The 22,982-nt window shown below is 43.3% G+C and overlaps 1 protein-coding gene across 2 annotated transcripts in view; it reads left to right on the forward strand.

Annotated features, from left to right (window-relative positions):
- UPK1B (uroplakin 1B) overlaps positions 1-16,132 on the forward strand; it is a 29,641-nt gene extending 13,509 nt beyond the window's left edge. Inside the window, exons 4-8 of one of the 2 annotated variants that reach the window (XM_042999163.1) lie at positions 1,725-1,799; positions 2,746-2,868; positions 4,977-5,156; positions 11,298-11,346; positions 15,265-16,132. In XM_042999163.1, the coding sequence (XP_042855097.1) occupies positions 1,725-1,799; positions 2,746-2,868; positions 4,977-5,156; positions 11,298-11,346; positions 15,265-15,497 (660 nt within the window). In that variant the 3' untranslated portion in view covers positions 15,498-16,132. Of the gene's footprint in view, positions 1-1,724; positions 1,800-2,745; positions 2,869-4,976; positions 5,157-11,262; positions 11,347-15,264 lie in introns of both variants that reach the window. The other variant, XM_007098367.3, reaches the window with a different exon arrangement.
- Positions 16,133-22,982: the final 6,850 nt, after the last annotated feature.

Here is a 22,982-nt window from a genome sequence, read left to right on the forward strand (position 1 = left end):
CAGACAGTCATGCCCTCCCTTTGTAGATGGAAGCAAATTTGCAACCAGCTGAGTTAAGAACCTTTGGTATTGGGTCTAGACCTCTATTCTCTGCCCCCATGCTCAGGTCAATGGTTTCTCACACTGTGATGGGGTCCCACCCCCACTCCCCACCCTGAAATTACTCTCCTACCCAAATGCTGAAGGACCTGAGTTACATCTTTATGGAACAAGCCCAGCAACTTAAAGTGCTTGTCGGTTTACTTTTCCTGTGATCTAAACATTGTCCTGGCACCCAGGGAATGCAGAACTTTTACATTCTCTGATTCCTTTAGTGTGAGTTAAGTTCCAGGGCAAAAGCACCCACTTTTTTGGGTGGGGACAACAATGCAGGGAAAGGGAGAGGAGGGGCAGGTGTCCTCAGAGACCAGCTTCACCTGCATCCTGGTCTCACTTTGGGCCCTCCATGTATTCCTGACACAGCCAGAAGGAAACATTGTTCACCGTGCCCTGCAGAGAAAAGGAGCAGTGCCCCTTCCAAGGGGCTGACGGAGAAAACACCTGAACCCTGGGCCTCCTGTCTGGAGTGTCTCTAAGGGGTTTCTGAGCATCTCCAAGAAGAGTCATCAAGCTCTTTTTTTTCTTTCAGAGATTTTACTTTTAAGTAATTTCTACACCCAACGTGGGGCTCAAACTCACAACCCCGAGATCAAGAGTCACATGCTCTATGGACTGAGCCAGCCAGGCACCCATAACACAAAGCTCTGACAAAGAACAAGGCAGCGAATGTTTTGAGGCCTCTGAAGGTGCTCCTGCTCCAGCCAGAGCCTTTATCCAAGCTGAGTAATTAGGGCAGCAGAGGGTCCTGCTCAGAGAGCTGCCCAGCTGCCCCTGCCCAGGGAGAGAGGACCGTTTTCCTTGCCCTCCCCGACGGACACTGCAGCAGGGGACCAACAGTGAATGTGCAAGGCTGAGGAAAGCAAAGACAGACCCTCACAAATAGTTCCCATCCCTGATTCAGAGGCAACTTGCTGTTCAGATATTTTCCAGTCACAAACAGGGGCTGCATGGTGGGGAGGCATCACGTGAACACGTGCATGCATGCATGTGAGTGTGGACACACACACATGAGAGCAACACCACACAGCAAGGTCTGTTCCACTCGCCTGGCCCATAACTGGAAGGGTGGGGGTTGAGAGAAGAATGCCGGTGAAGAGCTGTGTACCTGGAGGCTGCCTGCTCCTCTCAGGACCCTTGTCAAGAGGGACAATGGATATTAAACACGATCCGGTCATCTTTTTCTGACCTTTGTAATTCTAAATTTCCAGTAAACAGTAAAGAAAATTTATCTTAATGAGGGGATTTTTGAAGCTGTATATAGTGTCCAATCCACCAAAACTCTTTTGCCAGCCATTGAACACACACAGGCACGCACACCCCAGTTCATTCTCTTGTATTTGTTTTTCTCAGTTAAAGTAGAAATATAGAATATACTGGAGTGAGAAAGCTCTGTATTCAATAGCCATTTGTTGTCTGGGGATAAGGAGAGAATTGAGCTGATTAGCACCTAGCACCTAGCACCCAGACTTGCTCCAAGCAGCTGATCAATGAAGGTTTGTTGAATAATTTCATTATTGATTAGATGGTTACACTTTGATGAATATGCTGAAAGAATATAACAATTTTTTTTAATTCTCTCTTTGGAGATACATGTAATGCTTTTTTTTAATTTGTTTCCCTTCCAGTATTTCATTCTGATGTTTATCGTATATGGCTTTGAAGTGGCATCTTGTATCACAGCAGCAACACAACGAGACTTTGTGAGTACAATCACAAAAAGCACAGAGCAAAAATGATCACATGAATCATTGTTATCATCATAACAATATAAGAGCTGACACGTATTAAGCCCTTACACTGTACCAGGCACTCCAATATGTGCATTAATATTAAATACATAACTACTTGGGGCACCTGGGTGGCTCAGTCGGTTAAGCATCCGACTTTGCCTCAAGGTCATGATCTCACGGTGTGTGAGTTCGAGCCCCGCGTCGGGCTCTGTGCTGACAGCTCAGAGCCTGGAGCCTGCTTTGGATTCTGTGTCTTCCTCTCTCTCTGCCCTTCCCCGGCTCTCACTCTGTCTCTCTCTGTCTCAAAAATAAACATTAAAAAAATTTAAATATATAACTACTTAATCCTCATAAGAACTCTATGAAGTAGGTATTATCACTGTACTCATTTTATAGATTAAAAAAAAAAATGAGACTTAAAAAGGTGAAGTAACTCGTCCAAGGTTACACAACTGGTAAGGGAAGGAGAAGAATCCTGAGTCCAGGCAGAGCGACTCCAGGACCCAAGCTTGTACTGTTGTGCTCTTCCCCACACTGCAGTAGCCTCTAGCCCTCCAACAGGATGGGCAATAATCCACAGCATCTAAGACTTCCTCTCAATTCAGCATCCCTCATCTCTCCTTTTCTCCATTTCCCAGTTCAAGCCACCCTACGATGCCTGCCCCCTGCCCTAGTCTCACTGGGATTTCTTTGAGGATGGTAGACTTTAAATTCCCCCTCATAAGGACTTCAGACATGCAAAGCAACCTCCCACATACACCACCCTTCTTGGTGCCTCTGAGCACAGTTTTACTCCAGCAGTTTTACTCCAGAAGATAATGTTCAGTGCCCCCAGCAACAGGCAGAGCAAATCATTTTGCTTCCTTGGGGATGAGTGTGCTAAATCTTCTTCTTGTGTTGCCTCCTCCTACCATAGTTCACGCCCAACCTCTTCCTGAAGCAGATGCTGGAGAGGTACCAAAATAATAGCCCTCCAAACAATGACGACCAATGGAAAAACAATGGAGTCACCAAGACCTGGGACAGACTCATGCTCCAGGTAATGCCTGCAGTCTTGGGGAGACTCCAGTATCCAGGTGTGAAGATGTGGTTGGAAGTGAAGTCAAAGTGTGGGGACCACAGTCTCTAGGCCGTTTCCTTCAAAAAGAGACTGGACATAGGCAAATTCATTTATTCCTCTCATCTATGCCTCTTGTGTGCACATCACTCAGTGGGACCCCAAGATCTCTATTTTATTCTCAATCCATGATGTTGATTAACTTCCATTTAGGGATAATGACATTGTTAAGAAATCTAGAGGCACATGCTGCCTCTTAGAACTCAGGCATCACCTACATTAAAAGAAAAAGTTTCCTTCTCCACACCATACTGAACTCAAGTGGCAATCATTCCCTATTTTGCTTATTTAGTACCTATGGGCTAGTCCTCCTAAGGACCATGGGGTATGAATTGATTTGAATGCCCACTTTTCTCTAACTGGCCATCATACCTTATATGCAAGTTTATCTTAAATATCATCAAAAATCCAAGTCTTTCAGAATATCCATAATCACCCCTACTGCCTTTGTAAACTTTTATCCCTACATAAACCCGAATCTGACCCAACTCTCACACTGCCCCCTCTCTCCCCTCCCCTCTACCTGCTCACAGTACGTCATCAGCAAACTCCCATATAGCCTCTGTGCCTTCTTTAATGTCTCTTTACCCTCTATCTTCTATCATTTCCTTCATTTATCTGAATATTCCTATTCCAATAATTCTTTTTACCCCATTAGAAACTCCAACTCATTGGCCACTTTTTTTACTTTCTATCACTCTTCTGACCATAGGTCACGTACTTTTTCCACTCTTTTAACAAGAACTAAGCCCTTTGAATGGAAATGGGAATGCCCACATATTTTGAAAAACCTTCTTACCAACTTTTAAAAGCCCAGTCTAAAATAATCCTGGCTCAAACTTAACCATTCTTCCCCAAAAGTCTCAGGTCAAAATGCAGGATACTTATTTCCCTTGGTGAGAGATTTTCCATAATCCAGTAGCAAAATAGGACATGCTTTAAAGACAGCTGATTTATCATCAAGTTTGTTGCGAAGTATTTATTCTAAACGTTGAGAGGGGCCTGTAGTTTTAAGTTCCTCCCTTGAAACATTTGAACAGAATTTAGAAAAAGGAAGGAAAATGATGTGAAGTATGTTTCCTCCCTTAACCTCAACTCTATCCAGATTGTGAGGACATTAGCTAAGTGTTCACTGATCTTCATTTCCTATGTAGAGACATAGCTGTGTGCCACCAGGTTTTGGTTATTTTTTTTCCCATTATTAAAGTCATACATAATTACTTTAGAAAATGTTAAAAATATAGAAATGTAAAATAAGAATTATTCCTAATTTCTTCACCACTAGAAGTTTTAATTTTCTGATTTTTGATTTGCTCATATGTCGTGAGACTAATTATAGCTCTCTCACACTGCTGTATCAAGATATTCATATTAATAATAATTAACATTTAGCAAGGGTTTACTATGGACCAGGCGTTGTACAAAACAGATTAGGTGCATTAACTAATCCTCACTGAAACTCTGAGGACCATGGGCTGTGTTAAGGAAACTAGGCCATGTTTTACAGTTAAGGAAAATGAGGCATAGGGAGTTGAACTCATCAAAGGCCATGGAGCTCATCAATAGCTAGTAAAGTAACAAATGTTGAAGTATTTTCCAACCTCTAAAATGTAAGTTATTAATACCCTCAGCTCTTGTTTGGGGAATTTTATTTTATTTTTATTTTGTTTTTTTTCTTAATTTTTTTTAACATTTATTTATTTTTTTGAGACAGAGAGAGACAGAGCATGAACGGGGGAGGGTCAGAGAGAGAGGGAAAGACATAGAATCCGAAACAGGCTCCAGGCTCTGAGCTATTGGCACAGAGCCCGACGCGGGGTTCGAACTCACAGACCATGAGATCATGACCTGAGCTGAAGTCAGATGCTCAACCGACTGAGCCACCCAGACGCCCCTGTTTGGGGAATTTTAGTAAACGCAAGATATGGTATACTTTCCGTATCTTCTTTGTCCATAAAATCTCAGTTGCTACATTGATGGCTCTAGCAAGGACCATGAAAGAGAATTTTGTATCTCTCTTCCACTGACAGGACAATTGCTGTGGTGTAAATGGTCCATCAGACTGGCAGAAATATACGTCTGCCTTCCGGACCGAAAATAATGATGCCGACTATCCCTGGCCTCGTCAGTGCTGTGTGATGGACAGTCTTAAAAAACCTCTCAACCTGGAGGCCTGCAAGCTAGGAGTGCCTGGTTACTACCACAAGCAGGTGAGTCCTCGCCACCCCAGACCGGCCAGGTTTCCTGCTCTTCATGAGGGAAATACTGCTTAACTGTAGGTAATAGTCTCTCATAAAGAATTCCGCATCCTTTTTCCTAAACCTTTTGTCAACTATTTCCTTCTCTGGTAGTAAAATATGGATGCTAAGATTAGCAGGGTGATCTGGGAAAATCTGCATATTAAAAGAATCGACAGAACATGAGAATTGCAATAACAAAGTCCAACTTTTTTAAATGCAAACTATTTGCACAATGTACAGAATTGGTGTTTCGATTTTTTTTAACATTTATTTTTGAGAGAGAGAGAAAGAGAGAGTGAGAGAGAGCATGAGCAGAGGAGGGACAAGAGAGAGGGAGACACAGAATCTGAAGCAGGCTCCCAGCTCTGAGCTGTTAGCACAGAGCCCAAGGCGGGGCTCAAACCCATGAACCAAGAGATCATGACCTGAGCCGAAGTCAGATGCTTAATCAACTGAGCCACCTAGGGACCCCTAGAACTGGTATTTCAAAAACTATTTACATTAAGCAAAGATTTGCTCTATTTTTGCAAAATGTAAATTGGAAGGGGTGTATAAAGAGAGAATGCTTTGCTAATTTCCAAAGCAATGGCAATTGCTGATGGTAAATGCAGTAATTATATAACCACATTCCTTATTCAGTGATAATATAGGATAATACTTTTCTTCGTGTTTATTTTTTTATTTTGAGAGAGAGAGAGAGAAAGCTAGCATGTGAGTGGGGGAGGGGGAGAGAGAGAGAGAGAGAGAGAGAGAGAGAGAGAGAATCCCAAGCAGGCTCCACCCTGTCAGCTTGAAGCCCAACATGGGGCTCAATCTCATGAACCATGAGATCATGACCTAAGCCAAAATCAAGAGTCAGTGGCTTAACCAACTAAGCCACCTAAGTTCCCCTAGGATAGTCTTAATAAAATATTAGATTGGTGATTTGGTTACAGATGGTTTTTGAGTAAGTGTTTCCAGCCTGATGAGAATAATATAATGATCCTGAAAACTAATATTTATTGAGTACTTACTAAAGCCAGACACTGTTCCAAGTACCATATGTATATTAACTTGTTTAAAGATCAAAGGTAGGGGGCACCTGGGTGGCTCAGTTCATTGAGCGTCTGACTTTGGCTCAGATCGTGATGTTACAGTCCATGGGTTCAAGCCCCACATCAGGCTCTGTGCTGACAGCTCAGAGCCTGCAGCCTGCTTCAGATTCTGTGTCTCCCTCTCTCTCTCTGCCCCTCCCCTGCTCACTCTCGCACATGCACACTCTCTCTCTGTCTCTCAAAAAGAAATAAAAACGTTAAAAAAAAGTAGGCACCATTATGATTCTTACTTTAGGGATGAGGAACTAAGATGTAGAGATATAAGAAGTACCTAGCCCAAGGTCACTCAGCTAGTAAATGGTTGAATCAGGATTCATACCCCAGCAGTCTAGTTCCGGAGCCTAGACTGTAAGCCAAGAAAGAATTTGGAAATATTCCCAAATAGCCCAACGCGAATCCTCGTATCATTGTAGCCAGCCTCTGAAAGGTTTATACTGCTTTGCGAGTTACCATTTTGAGGAAAGTTGGTTGTGTGCCAGTGTGTTAAATAATTTGAGAAATGTCAGACTCCTTAGTCTGGCAGTAAATAATGCAATGTGCACGTTTAGAATGAAGGACACTGTACAGCTGATCATCATCCCACATCTGGAAGGGTGCCTGGACTGGGATTGGATGCATTAATCCGGAAAAGGACGTAGGAGTGATGTAGATTATTTTGCAGAGTCCTTCAAAGCAACCCTTATTTAGCTTTTGAGCAGCATTGTTTTAGTGTCATTTTAATCAGGTACATTCAGACTGCTCTAAAGATTCAATTTATTCCTTATAATCACAATATGCAATATAATTATCACTCTCAGGAGTAATAAAATGCTTTCCATATTTCAACCTTGGCACTGACCCTCACAAACATATCTTGATTGGACTGTAATTACATAGAAATTATATCATCTCTGTGAGAGAGACAGAAAGGGGTATTTGCCCTCAGATAATCAGTTTATCTCCCTAGGACATGTGATGTTCTAGTAGGGAGGGACCTTCACTCGAGTTTTGACAACCCTTCTCACATTCTCCCTTTCGGTTCCTTGGCCTCACCTGTCCTTAACATTTCCATCTCCTTACCCACCCACCAGCTACACCACAGCTACAAACTCATCATCACGCAACCCTACTCTCCTGCCAAATTCCTGGACCTGAAATTCTTCTCTCTGTCCCCGTCTCTAACTTCCTTCTGTCTCTAACTCCCCGTGCTCCTACTTTCTCAATCTCACTCATTCTTCACTCTCGACAAAGTTCTTATATTCTAATCCTTTCCACTTCTCCCCCTCCTGGTCCTCCAGATTCCCACACACCACAATCCTTTCCACGTTATAAGTCCTGCTAATTCTCCTATAGCAATCCCTTTCCACAAAGGAAAATATGCCACCCAGTACTTCATACACTGTACTTCTGTCATTGCAGTTGACATATCGTAAGTATTTTTTCACAAGGCTCCTTTTTTCTGAGTCCCCTTGAGGACCATGCATTACTCCATTCTGTGTCTCCAGTGCCCCACAGGCTGCCTGGCACAATGCAGGCATTAGGGAATGTTTGGTGGGTGGTTGGTTGAAGAGATAAATGACTCTTTTTCATATCCATATTGTGGCTTTTCGAAATCTGCATAAATGAAGGCTAACAAAATTAGGGATGTCATCATAAGTGTGGTGATAATAGAAATCAACCAGGGCACCTGGGGGGCTCAGTCGGTTCAGTGTCTGACTCTTGATCTCAGCTCAGGTCATGATCTCGCAGTTCGTGAGTTTGAACTCCATGTCGTGCTCTGCGATGACAGCACAGAGCCTGCTTGGGATTCTCTTTCTGCCCTTTTTCTCTCTCCCTCTCTCGCTCTTTCTTCCCTCTCTCTCTCTCTCTCTCTCTCTCAAAATAAACTTAAAAAAATAAATAAGTAAACCAGAATTTCACATAGCATGTAAGATGCAGGTATATGTATTCTTACTCATGCTCCAACTGCCCTAGAAACGCTACGCGCTATCTAATCACTATACCTCAAGAACATTATCACAGAACTAAGGAAGACCAAAGTAAGCACCACTACAATGATAAAAAGGCATCATGAAAAGGCACTAAATAAGAAGAGGTGAAAAACCTGGAGCTTTTGTCTGTGAGTTCCATGAGAACAATACCCATGTCTGTCTTGTCACTGCTGAATGTCCAGCCCAGTGCCTGGCACCTGACATAAGTGGGCTTTTGTACATGTTAGGACAAAATGTCCAGGAATGTCAGGAGGATCAGTGAGTAATGGATACAGGAGTGTTTGTGAACTATTGTGTCACGAATGATATTGTCATAATCATCTCTTCGTATCATGTTCCATTCATTCTATCAATGTTTATTGGGTGCCTATTTTGTGCCAGGCACTTGTGCTGGGTTCTAGAGATTCAACAATGAGCACAATAAGATCCCTGCCCTCCAGAGCTTACACTGTAGTATGGGAGGCACCAAACAAGTTACCAAGTAAATACATGATACGTTCCAGGTAGTGATAAATGCCATAGACAGAAATAAAGCAGGGTAGGTATATAAGGAATGATAGGGTTTTTTTTCTCTATGGTGGTCAGGAAAGGCTTTGTTGAGATAGTATCTGCATAGAGTTCTGAATTAAGTGAGGAAATGAGACCTTGACTTAAAGAAGATTGGGGAAGAGAGTTCTAAGGAAAAGAAGCAGCAAGTGCAAAGGCTCTGAAGTGGGAGCATTCTTAGCTTTTTAAATTTTTTTAGTTTATTCATTTTGGAAAGAGAGAGAGAGCGAGCACAAACAGTGGAGTGGCAGAGAGAGAAGGAGAGACACAGAATCTTAAGCAGGCTCCAGGCTCTGAGGTGTCAGCACAGAGCCCGACGCAGGGCTCAAACCCATAACTGTGAGATCATGACGTGAGCTGAAGTCAGAGACTTAACCTACTGAGCCACCCAGGCACCCCTGTTAGCATTTTAGAGGAACACCAAGGACATCAGCATGGCAAGGCCAGAATGAGTGGAGGAGTAGAAGGCAAGGATGATCTAGGATTTGTAGGGCTTGAATCTGCAGGGAAGGATCCCCCTTAGGAAAAAAAAACTGAAAATACGCATACAAAATTAGGTGCAGGGCCTTGAAATGGTCTTGCAAGTAAGCAGCCCTGAAGCTTAAGCTCATTAGCTTTGCAGGGAAACAGCTTCTGGTAGAGGAAGCTGGGGTCATAGAGGCAGAGCCGCATCAGAGAGTATCCCGCAGGCCATTGCGAGGACTCAGAATTTCATTTTAAGGGTGGCGGAGAGCCATTTCTTTGGAGCAGGGATTTGAAGTTATCTGATTTATGTTTTATAAGCATCCCTCTGGCACTATATAAAGGTAAGTAGGATGCCAACAGTAGGCTCAGGCCTCAGGGAGACCAATTAAGAGGCCATTGTAGTAATTCTGGTGTGAGACTGTAGTGGACCAAAGTGTCAGCAGGAGTTAGTAAGTGTTTGAATTTGAGATATAGTTTTTAAAGTTTATATATTATGTATTTTGAGAGGGGGGAAGCCAGTGGGGGAGGGGCAGAGAGAGAGATGAAGAGAGAGAGAGAGAGCGAGAGAGAGAGAGAGAGAGAATCCCAAGCAGACTCCATGCTTCCAGTGCAAAGCCCAACACGGGGCTCACACCCACAAATCGTGAGATCATGACCCGAGGCAAAGAGTCAGACACTTAACTGACTGAGCCACCCAGGTGTCCCTGAGATATATTTTAAGAGTAGACCCAGGCTGGCTCAGTTGGAAGAGTATGCTACTCTTGATCTCAGGGTTGTAGGTTTGAGCCCCATGTTGGGTGTAGAGATTGCTTAAAAATAAAATCTTAAAAAAAATAAAATAAAATAAAGTAGACCCAAAAGGTTTTGCCTGCGTATTTGATGTTGGATAAGAGAAGAACAGTTAAAGATAATTCAATTTTTTTACTTGAGCATGTAGTTGAATGCAGACGTCTGTAATATAGAGAAGAGTAAATGGAGAAAATAGAGGTACTTAGCAAAGGCAGGGTGCGTAAGTGGGTTAACAAGGGACTGGAGCAGGGTCCGAAAAGAAGGAACGTTAAACGGTCACCTATAGCCACTGGGCAGGGCCTAAACTTCAAGGTCAGCCTTTGGAGAGCATTTCACTCTGGACATGAAAGTCCACGGAATCATCTGGCGATTGCATTTCCTAGACTTCTCCCAGGGCTTTAGCATGGGTCACTCAGAGGGCAGCCCTAGCCCCACGTGTGTGTATTACTCCTGCAACTTCGCATGGTGATGGAACAGAGTGTGCCAAATATACAAACTTTCCGGATTATGGCATGCATGAATGAATGATTTGATTAATAAAAAATGAATCATTTGCACGCACACATGGCTTTTCAAGCCCTCACTAGAATCCAATAAAGATATGTTGAAACATAGTGTCAAATGAAAGCATGAAACAGGACTTCTTTCAATGCTTAAAAAAAAACAACTCTGATTTTCATAGATTAGAAGCAATTTTCTTTAAGAATAAACAGGGGTGCCTGGGTGGCTCAGTCGGTTTAAGCGTCCGACTTTGGCTCAGGTCATGATCTCACGGTCCGTGAATTCGAGCCCCGCGTCGGGCTCTGTGCTGACAGCTCAGAGCCTGGAGCCCATTTCAGATTCTGTATCTCCCTCTCTCTCTGCCCCTCCCCTGTTCATGCTCCGTCTCTCTCTGTCTCAAACATAAATAAACGTTAAAAAAAAAAAATTTAAAAAAAAAATGTCAGACTAAAATAGCAGCACCTTTGTTAGACTGAGTGATAAAGACACAAAATAATGTGATATAGAGTAGCTGTTGAACAGAATTATTTCTATCCCCTCAGCAGAGCCCTGTTAATACCTGGATGTCCACGGGGATGTTGAAATAGCCTGGTTATGTTAAATTAGACTTTGGAAGAGTATTGATACAAATAGATATCTGCTTTTCCCCCATCTCTTACATCTTTCTCTCTGGTTCCTCTCACACCCATGTGGGATCACCTGCCCCTCCAGGGCTGCTACGAACTCATCTCTGGACCGATGAACAGACATGCCTGGGGGGTTGCCTGGTTTGGATTTGCCATTCTCTGCTGGACTGTGAGTATTTCCCTGCACAAGTTAAGGAGAGGACTTGAGATTAACCCCTGGTTAATCCAGCCACACTAGACAGTCTGGAAACAAAACCTTGGACCTGAGGGCTAGTCAGGACCAGACCAAGGACAGTGGATTCCCCTGACAAGTGGGTGTTTATATCCCCTACCAGGGAAGAGATGTGCCCTACTAGCCACATCCTTCTTCAGGCTGATGGGGAAGCATTTGCCTGCCCTTCCGGCTCTCTAGATCTCATGAATTCATTATAGTTAAATACCAAACACTGTCAGCTCCCTAGATGGCTCCTGCCCAGCACTGATCTGCGTTTGCTCCTTCCAAAGAGCTGCCTCCTCCAGGCTCACCTCATCTACTTTATGTGATGTTCATGCAACAGAAAGGTAGGGCAGTGGTTCTCAGCCCTGGCTGCACATTAAAACTTCCTGGGAAAGCTCGGGGAAAAGAAACTATGCATGAGCCCCAAACTCTGAGATTCTGATTCAGTGGATCTAGGGGCAGGACCCAGGCATTTAAAAAAAAAAAATTTTTTTTTCCCACATAATTCTAATTTGCTGTCAGGATTTAGAGCCACTCATTGCATTCAGGAAGAAGTTCTAAACTTTTGGTTTCAGAACCCCTTCACACTCTCAAAAATTACTGAGGACTCCAGCAAGCTTTTATTTATGGGGGCTATATCTATTTATAGTTATGCTATTAGAAATTAACACAGAATTTTTAAAAATACTTATTAATTCATTTAAAGTAACAATAATAAACTGATTACATGTTACTGTTAACAATATATTTTTGTGAAAAAAGTGCCTATTTTCTAAAACAAAAACAATGAGAAAAGTAGCATTGTTTTACATTTTTAAAAGTATCTTCGGTGTCTGGTTTTAATAGAAGACAGCTGGGTTCTCATATTTGCTTCTTCACTTCCTCTGTTATAGTATATTGCTTAGGTTGAAGGATTTTAAGAAAATCCATCCTCACACTGATAGGTAGTGAAAAAACCAAGAATGTTTTGATAGCCTTATCTAAACGTAATCGTGAATATTCTTTGATATTACACAAAGCTTGACAACTAGTAGTTTTTAAACATTAGTTGCAACGTGGATTCTAAAATTATGTCAACAAACTTTTCAGACTGTTATATTAAAATAGGTTACATCAATTTGTCTTGAAATTTGCATATGTCATTTACCCGTTCGTGATTCTATTAACAACATGCATCGGTTATTTGGGAAAATATTGGTTCACTGTGTTATGCTGATCTTCCAAATGTAGGCTGAATTCTCTATGCAACCAATAAATCACATTCATTGTTATTGCCATATTGGAAAGGACCTTAAGCATGGGGGTGCTATGGGCCCATCATGACAGAAACAAGTTTCCTGAGTTTTGCTTGAGTGCCCAAATTTATCACTGGCAACAAGTATTGTCAGTTGTTTTCCTCAAAGTGACAGACTCACTTTGTAAAATTTTGAGACAATGTCTGCCAAACATCCAATCTGAATAACTGTAGCTTGTCTATTATTAGTCATTTTTTCAAGTAAAAGTCATGTTGCATGAAAAAATGGCTGGTTTAGTATACAACTCAATTACACAAGTGCTTTGCCTTCAGACAACCATCAGGTTTCACTATGCAACAAACTGTTTTGTGCATACTTTGTTTCAAGAATATTAAAAAGATGTATATTCAAAGGTGAACACTTAATAAAATTAGTAATTCTTACTGCTTCACCAAAAACAACCTTAAAATTCTAAAACTCTAAATCTCTTAAGTCTGCCTTTTTTTTTTTTACTGCAAGTACACAGCAGTGAAGAATACACTGACTACTAACACAGTTTAGTGCCTCTAACTTAAATCCTGCTAAGATGCCAGCAGTTTTACTTTCCACTGCTTTGCATCATCAGTACAAATGTGAAAACAGTAAAAAGGGCAAAAAAAAAAAAAAAAAAAAAAGTCTTAACACTGTTATGCAAAAGGTCTTGACCTCATGGACACCCACAAGGGTCCCTTGGGTGGTTATGCACCACACTTTAGGAAATGCTGGGTTTGGGGTGAGAAGCTGAGTGAGGCAGGCAGGAAGGGAAAATCATTTCCTCTGAGAAGTCATCGGTGGTCCCTCACCCACCCTCAGGAACTCCCACAACACTCTGCACACACCTCTGTCATGTAATGGTCACTCTACTACAATGTATTTGTCTCCGCCAAAAGCCTGGGAACCAGCAGCTTCTGTATCCCCAGTGCTTAGCAGAGCACATGGCATGTGCTTGATACTTTGTTGAATGAATGAAAAATTTTAACAGTGAAGTTCCTATTCAGCCATGCTAGCAGGAACTGTGGGATAATGTTTAAAGGCTCTCAAGGACCTTAAAACTCCAGACCAGTTAAAAACCCTTGACATTTCCACAAGCCTCAAATGGACTCTGAATCTAGGAAGCCCCCCTGAATGAAATTAAAAAGAGGGAAGGGAAGGAAACCAAGTGTAGTGAGGACCTGCTATGGACAAGGTGTCATATCCAATGCTTTTAGCATTAAATCCCTAGAATAATAGCTAGGTAGGTAGCCAGTCTCCTTGGTTAAGTTCCTCACTCTCTCAGTCTCTTCACTGGGTTCTGGAAGCACTCAGTGGAGTTATATGCACAGCACTCACGACAGTGTCTGATGTGTAGTACGTAGTCAATAAACATCAGACATTAGCAGTTATGCTATTTTATGATCTCATTCCATCTTCTAACTTGGGGAGTAGGTGAAGAAGATGGTACTATCTCTACTTTCCAAATGTAGGGAGGGAGGAGCAGAGCTGCAGAAGAACCCAGATATTCCAGCCCCTTGCCTGAGTCAAATGCCTTGAGTTCTGTGGCATTCTGCAGGGGAGGCCGTACCAGGTCATAAGCATTTTTGGGAAAAGAGGGAGTCCTGTGGGAGGAGAGGTTCAATAGTAGAAGGTAAGAAAATTGTACCTCCAAATGGTACATACGAGAAATAGGAAGCCACTGGAGGGTCATTAGCCCTGATGGGAAGAAGAAAGGATTTCCCCAGGGGGGCTAGTTTAGCACAGAGGTGAGAGGAGCAATCCCAGAAGACGGCAAGTCTGGGTGCAGTTTGGGACAGGGAGGTGGGAAATGGGGAAGGTGTGTCTGAGTGGCAGGATAGTTACCTCTGCCCCATGAGGTGTTGTTTGTTTGTTTGTTTTTAGTTTATTTGCTTATTTACTAAGAGAGAGAGAGAATGCAAGCAGGGGAGGGGCAGAGAGGGAAAGAGAGAATCCCAAGCAGGCTCCATGCTGCCAACGTGATCTCAAGAACTGTTAGATAGTGACCTGAGCCAAAATCAAGAGCCGGTCGCTTAGCAGACTGAGCCACCCTGGTGTCCCTGCCCCACGAGGTTTCTTAAGGTGAGATTACTCTTAAAAATTCAGCATCATCTAAGCCTGAGTGAACCTAACATCCTTTTTTTTTTTCTTCTTCAATGTATGAAGTTTATTGTCAGATTGGTTTCCATACAACACCCAGTGCTCATCCCAAAAGGTGCCCTCCTCAATACCCGTCACCCAACCTCCCCTCCCTCCCACCCCCCATAAACCCTCAGTTTGTTCTCAGTTTTTAGCAGTCTCTTATGCTTTGGCTCTCTCCCACTCTAACCTCTTTTTTTTTTTTTTTCTTCCCCTCCCCCATGGGTTTCTGTTAAGTTTCTCAGGATCCACATAACAGTGAAACTATATGGTATCTGTCTTTCTCTGTATGGCTTATTTCACTTAGCATCACACTCTCCAGTTCCATCCACATTGCTACAAAGGGCCATATTTCATTCTTTCTCATTGCCATGTAGTACTCCATTGAACCTAACATCCTTTTCCCCCCAAGTATGAGATGTTTCTAAAACAATTCCTTATTTATTTTTTGGCCTTTCTATTCTAGTTTTGGGTTCTCCTGGGTACCATGTTCTACTGGAGCAGAATCGAATATTAAGAATGAAGTGTCACCATTATACCACCTTCCTCCAGCGACTCTGGACCGCGTGCTGCAAGCTTGCTTTCCCAGTATATATCTCACATCTGAGCCCTGAGGGGATGCGTGCATTCTTACTCAAATTACCAAGTCAGTTGGTGTGGTGTTCCTCTGAGCTCTCAGCCTCTCAAAATTCTCACTAGTGTTTTCAGCTTGGTCTGGGGTTCTGCGACATTTTTATACATGGTAGGAAAAGGAGACTTAAGAAAGACGGTAACTACTTCCACCCCTGTTTATGTTTAATTTGGGGGCATAAAGACATCCACAGGAACCTGTGATATCGCAGTAAACCCAAGTCTGTATTTGGAAGGCAAATATTTCTCACTGCTTTCTAAAAGAGACTTCCAAAGGCTTTTATTCAAGTCAAATTTGCACAGGTGGGAGAACTAAGGAAAAGTTGGCCTTTGTTCTATGGCCTTTGTCCTTTGGTGTCTTTGGCCTTTGTTCTATGGTGTCTCCCATCTACGCAGACTCATGTGATTCCCTTAATGCCAACTTAGGACACCTTTATTCTCCAGGACAATACCCAACCTTGAGTTAATAGTGGTTGAAACTTCCTCTCAGACACAGCAGAGTGATATGTTGTGTATTAAGCTCAGTTCTCCCATGAAAAGTATATGGACTTTTGGGGACAAAGAAGGGGCTTGTCACATATTCACCCATGTCAACTTTTAAAACACCTTTCAAACAAGAGAGAAGCAAGCTGGCTATTAGCTACATGATTTATGGTGATTTCTGTTACTGTCAAAATATTCCTCTTCTGAACTGTTTCTATTTGTGGTCCTGAAAGAAATTCTTATAATTCAATATTTGTTTGTCTAGTCTTATAAATAAAGAAGGCTTTTAAATATGTTCACCTTGTTTTGTGTTTACCCATGGCATAATTGGTCATATACAAGTATAACAAAATGAGTGGACCAACCGCAGAGCCTTTTAGGCTCATGGGAATTAAAGTGTAGGAGATGGAAAATGCAATAGGGTGAGGTTTCCTGCTGGATACTCTGTAATCCTGCTGTGCAGTTAAATGGTTGGAACTTCTAAATTTACTTTCACTTTTCACTCCTGCTGCACTTAGCCCAATAGCAGTGATGGAGCTCCAGCTCTTCAATCCTTTTCTTCTACAAAGGAAGCATCTCAAACTTCCAACTGCTGAACTGTGTCCCCTAGGAAGGAAATGTATGTTTCCTTCATGGTCTTACTCGCAGATGACTCACAGAGTGCCCTGATCTCATGCCCCGGCCAGGTTCTGGTGAGTTGGGCTGAGCCCTGGGATGCAGGGCGGGGGGCGGGGGAAGAGAGGAGTGCCTTCGCCATGTACCTGCTGGTAAAACTGGGGTGACAGCCTGATACTTAATTCCCAGGATAGGGGACCAAAGGCTCATGTCCTGATGCCCAACTGGCTTGCCCTCCCCTGCCTCACCTTATATCTCCAGGAGAGTGCTTGGGATGTCAGGATAAATGACACCTGTATTTGGCTGAGATTCTCTCCATGGTCTTTTAGAAGAAAGAGAGGGAAGGACCTCACTCTGGGGAAAGTTTTGAAATGCCTCTCTCATGTGTTCCGATGCCTTTTGCTTCTAGTGCTAACCAGGTTTTCCAGTGCCCTCATGCTCTCTGCTGACTGAGCAAATTCTGCCCCAAACCACTCCTGACTTTCCCTCTAGGGTTTCATGCTCCAAAAATCTACCTACAAAATTTCATTCTTCTTGTGATTTGATCTCTTCTAAGTTAAGGGAAAGCTTTGTACAGACTAATTCATACTAAGGAGTGAATGACAGCTAGTTCCCACTCCCTTAATCTTCTATGTGGATTTTTCATTGATAACTGAAAATGATTTCTAGTTGGTAAAAATCCAAGGCAGCTGTGGGAACAGGAAAGAGCTGTTGTGGGGCAAGATGGCCCGCCTGCTGCTCTCTAAATCTTACCTCCTGCCTTCTCTACCAAGAATTAACTAGAAAGAGAACAGGCCTTCAGTTAGTAAGTGCCCCTTGTCACCTCTCCAGCTAGCCTTCTACCTGGAGCCTCAGCCTCATCTTCAGAAAAGGTGCAAATTCCACTGTGAATGTGGACAGACTTCGTTCCTCCAAAAACCAAATAAGGCCCCGAACTCAGGTACCACTACATCCAGGCCGCTAACACTCGGGTAGGACATACCCTTCAGCTGAGAGAATCCCAGGCCTGGAGACTTCTCTGCACTGGAGAAGTTCAGCCACTCGGGACTGTGCTTTGTGCCCCAGGGGTCTTCAGTTTAACCTCAGGGCAGTTTCCACTCTGCCTAGTTTGGGCCTCCACCTTTCTCCACCTTCCCCGGAAGCCCAGCCTTCCTCACTTCCTTCTGGCTTCTGGGACTGTTAGTGGGACTCATACCACCGTTCAGGCCCCGGGGTGAGGCCCAGGTCCAGCCTCAGCAGACCAGGGAGAGTAGGAGCACCTGGATCTGGGGAGCTGGCAGGCTGCTGGGCTCAAGACCCACCCAGACAAACCGTCTTGAGAAATTCCCACTTCTCCAACAGTCCATGGGCCTGCTTATCAGGTACCAAAGAGCAATTACTACCTAACACCAAAAACGGGTCAGGCTAACTCTGGGGTAGGTTTCACTTGGCGGCAATGGCAGATGGGTCATCGCGCTCTCTTGGTTCGCCGATTCCTCCCAGGTTGTCACCCGGGCTCCTGGCATGCTGCGTACACAGAATGTTACAAAGCCCACTGCTCAGGGTTGTTAGCCCTGTAACTATTTTTCCTACATGAGCTGGAATACACAGAAACTGCTCCAATTCTAAGCAGCACATCAGATACTTCCTGGCTACCCATAAAGAGAAAGAATAGTGGTCACGTGAATTCGAAAATCCAATCTCCTCTCAAAGCTCCACCCTACGCCCCCACCCAGCCCACTGAGGAGCAGGGTTGTGGCTGAGAAACTGGAAACTGAGCTGGTTTCTTATCTCTACTGAATGACCAATTGTCTTTCTCCTTCAGAATCAAGTATTTCCTTCCTTTTGTCTTTTCTGCTTCACCACACCCAGATCCTTATCACCTTCTATACTTGAGACTCAATCAAAAAAGAAACCCAGAAAAAAAAAAAAGCCAGAGAAGACTAGTTGTAAGCTACTGAGTTTGCTTTCATGTGTGACATTTTTATCATAAGGCTTGAATGATCCCATCTGATGAGATCCACAAACATCTTGGAAAAAGGCAGCATTGCTGAGAAATGCATAGTTCCCAGACCCTTCTCCAAGCAACCCTCCCCACAATCCCCAACCAATGCCCAACACACACACACCCCTACCTTTGACGGAGACAAATAACCAAATCCTGGGGTTAGAGAAAGCTTGCCATCATGCCCTACTTTCTAATGGCCTCTACCCTGGGTTCCTGCTGAAAAAGAAAACAAGAGCAGCCCAACAGTCAGAAACTGGCCTGCACTCATACCTATAAACAATCCTATCAGATGTAAACAATCTCACAGAACACCAACTTCAGATAAGGTCACATAAAATGAGGCAAAGCAAGTCCACTTCATCATTTTGTCCAAGCACAAGTACAAGGTCACTGGGCCACCTGCAAAATACCAAACACACCCAATTTGGCTAAAATAAATGACTGCTATGAGTTTACCAATTACAGCTCTATTCTCCTGCTAGTCCCTATGAATAAAATGTAGACACGCTTATAGAATTGCCCCCACTTTCTGACAATGTCCAAACGTAGAGCACACCCTGCTTGCTTGGGCCCTCCCCAAATGCCCCAACAAAACCCAAACGCCATAATAGGTTCAAACTCCCTTTTTCTAAGACACCTCATGATTCCTTATGGCGTGTTCTCCCTCACTGGGAGTCATAATCCCAACTTATTTACTGCAAAAGTGTTCCTGGGGGTCTCTGAAGGGCGTAGCCATTCCAAGTAACTGTCCATCCCTCTTTCCTTTCTTGGCATATTTGTTGGTTTGTTACCATGAAGTGGTTAAGAACACAAACTCTGGAGTCAAATATCTGGCTCCAAATCCCAGCTCTGCATGACTTTGGCAATTTACTCAGCCTCTTGGAACCTGTTTCAGGAAAACAGGTCTCTCCGAAAAGGAGACTGAGAGGACTAAAATATGTCAAGTGCGTTAGAATGGTAACAGGCTGTAAGAGATGCCAATAGGAAGTTATACCATAAATCTGGTCTGAAGTACTCTGCTTGGCCCATAATTCCTGGGAACATGCCAACTAATGTCATGTTGCTTCAATTTATTATGATAAGCTTGATAATCAAATACGCAGTCCAAATTTACTGGCCCCAAAACAATAGCAATGAGTAATAGCTTTTTAGCAAAATTCCTACTCTATGGTGGAAGAATGTACTGGGGTAGTCCAGATAAGGCATTTTAATGGATACATCTCATGTACTGTATGTTATTTCTAGAACCCTAGCTACAGATGAGATCTCTGCCCTTGCTGCCATCACAGAGAAATTTCATAATCTCCTGAAAATGTGATATTCAGGGTGGGGGAACATAAGATACAGGGGTCAAGAAGAATGGATTCAAGTGACTTATCTCCTCCTCCTACCAACCTCGGTTAAGCTACTTAACTTGAATCTGTTTTTTTCTTTGCAGTACATACATACCTACAGGGCTACTGGCAAGATAAAATTAAATAAAATAAAATCACACAGGTAACTTGGCCAATACAGAGCAAGCATTCAATTATTATTATGACCCACCCTTCACCAACCTCTCTTCCAAGGACCAAAATTACACACACACACGAGGTTTGATTTTGAGTTTTCAACAGTCATCAATGGAACAACGGACCCTTTGCTGGTACAGTCAAGCTCCCTGAGAGTGAGATCCTCTCAGCCAGTCCTCTGTGAACAGCTTTCAGACCTCTGAGGGCCTCTTAGCAGGTATAAGATGGTCTTCAGTGTACTTAAAACCAGTGACGGTGGCAATAGCTTAAATAAGGTACTAAGGAATACATTTAAAATTTGGAATGTGATTGGCAAAAAAGTACTTATGTAATATACCTGAATATGTTCCATCTTGTAGGACACATTAATGGCTTTTGAGAAGAACTGTGTATATACAAAAATTGGAGAAAGTAGAGGTTTTGAGTCTAGCAGAAAATATCTTTCATCTCTCCTAAGAGTCCATCCACAGAGCATCTGGGACCCCTCGACAAACCTGTCCAATTGGGGTTTGAGTGGAAGTGAGGGGGCTAAGGGCAGAAAAACCAGGAAGGGAGTCAGGAAAAAAGTTCAGAGACCAGATGAGAATGAAACATACTTTTTAGATCACAGAAGATACCAAACTTCTCTGGGAAATAGGACAAAGATATATACACAGGAAAACTACCTTTGAAAATGAGAGAAGCCGGGTACCTGGGTGGCTCAGGCAGCTAAGCATCTGACTTCGGCTCAGGTCATGATCTCACAGTTCGTGAGCTCGAGCCCTGCTTCTGGTGAGCCCCACTTGTCTCTCTCTCTCTCTGCCCCCCATGGGATTCTCTCTCTGCTCTTGCTCACTTGTGCCCAGTCTATTAAAAAAAGGAAAAGAAAATGAGAGAAGCCAGCCCCCCTCCAAAAATTAAAAAATGAGAGAAGCCAAGATGAAGGCAATGTGGTCTTGAAGTCAGGACACCTGAGTGTGTGCCCTGACTCTGCCATTTACTAGCTGTGCCATTTCTGGCAAGTCCCCCACCTGTTCAGAACCTCTACTTCCTCATCTACCCTATTTGTCTCAAGAGTCAACAGGATCAATAAAGTGTGCGTAAAAACATCACAAGAGCATAAAGAATCGTAAAACTGAGTGGAAGTGGAAGTGAGAAAAAACCAACCCAAACTTTTAAAGGAGCACACTCTTCCAAGTATTTGTGATGTCCAAATAGACTGCACTCCTAATCCTTAGCAATTACGGTAGGCAGATCTACAAAGCTCCAAAACCTTGGCCTCTTTGTTGCAGTTGACAATGAGAACATACAGGGCAGGTATTGGGGAAACTTGGTTCCTTTGAGGCTGAACTCCTCTGCCCAGCTGTGGAGAGAAGGAGGTGGATGGCAGCCATGAGCAGGCAGGTGTCACACCCCAGTGCAGGTGAAGTGGCATGGTAGAGAAATAGAGGTCTTTTTTTTTTTAATGTTTATTTTTGAGAGAGAGAGAGAGAGAGAGAGAGAGAGAGGAGCAGAGAGAGAGGGAGCTGGAGAATCTGAAGCAGGCTCTGCACTGTCAGGGCACAGTCAGTGCAGAGCTCAATGCAGGGCTCAAACTGAGATCGTGACCTGAGCCAGAGTCCGACACTTAACCAACTGAGCCAGTCAGATGCCCCGAGGTCTTAAAAAATTCTGTTCCACCTTGAGAGGTTTCACAATGAGTCATTTCAATGACTGGTGCATTATATTGGTTGCAAGAATGATCTGAAGAGTAATAGGCATAGTACAGTGGTTTCTAACATTAAAAAAAAAAATGCAGATGCTTACTTGTCATTGAAAACACAGAATTCCCACATTGTAGTGGCTATATTCTGTTGCTATTTAATAAAAAACTGAATTCTCAAATACGGATCCTCAAATTCCTTGCACATATTATTCTCTTTCTTTACCCTCCCAACCATGACCTGGAACCCACAGCCTCCAAAGTGGGGATCCCTGGCATGGGCTTTTGGCAATTACAACAGGGCAGTCTGCATATGATTATAATTAAGAGAATGTGGGGCAGCATGCTAAAGATTCTGCAGAAAAGAGAGAGAATAGGAACATGAAAACCACCATTATTTTCTTTGCTAAATGGAGAAAAAACACAGCTTTTACTTGTCCCTACTAAGTTAGACGTAAAGGAGGCCAGCCCTAGGTAAACCTGTCCTATCTATAAAATGTATCTTCCTTTCAAATTTTCATTCCCCACTTGGGAGGTGACTGCTGCCTTTCTTGGGAGCCCCAAACCCTCCTATTCCCTCCCTCTCCCTGTTTGGGAAGGACATTATTTACACTTACTGGCTAGCACTCGTTCATGTTAAAGTTTAACGATTAAAGTGTCATATAATAAGGATGGATGGAGAGACCCTGGGGCACGGTTGCATTAATGCTTGCTTAAGAACATCCACATCTACCTTATTTATGTGCCCATTCATTCATGCAAACAAAATATTATTTCTGTTCTGACCCAGAATCCATTTCCTATTACCTTCCTTAGATAATCCTTGCACATCCCTGCCCCCCAACCCCAGGAAGCTCAGCGGTATTGGTGGCTTCTCTCCCAAATCACTGCTGCTGCCCAAGTCAGTGCCCCAGCTCCACCTTCCTTATCAAAGGCTTCCCAAGCCCTGGCCTCCACCCCTCCTATCCTATAACCAACCAGGTGCACCCCAGAGGCCAGTCCTGCTGCACCCAGTGCTGATGGTGGGGAAGGAGCAGGCACAAGAGGATGAAGAGAACAAAGGCATGATAGGCCCAGGAGAGGAGATGCAGAGGCAGCTGCCATGGGCCTGCCGCCAGTTGACAAAGGGGAAAAACAGGAAGAAGGAACAGAAGGATACAAAAAAAAAAAGAAAGGGAGTAAGGGGACTCAGTCTCATTTGCTTGTAAACTGCTGAGGATTATGGATACTGAAATAAACACATCTACAGGCCTCAAACAACAGTGACAAACCAAGAC

Source organism: Panthera tigris, chromosome C2 (genome assembly GCF_018350195.1).
Source record: "Panthera tigris isolate Pti1 chromosome C2, P.tigris_Pti1_mat1.1, whole genome shotgun sequence".
In the NCBI taxonomy this organism is placed as follows: Eukaryota; Metazoa; Chordata; class Mammalia; order Carnivora; family Felidae; genus Panthera; species Panthera tigris.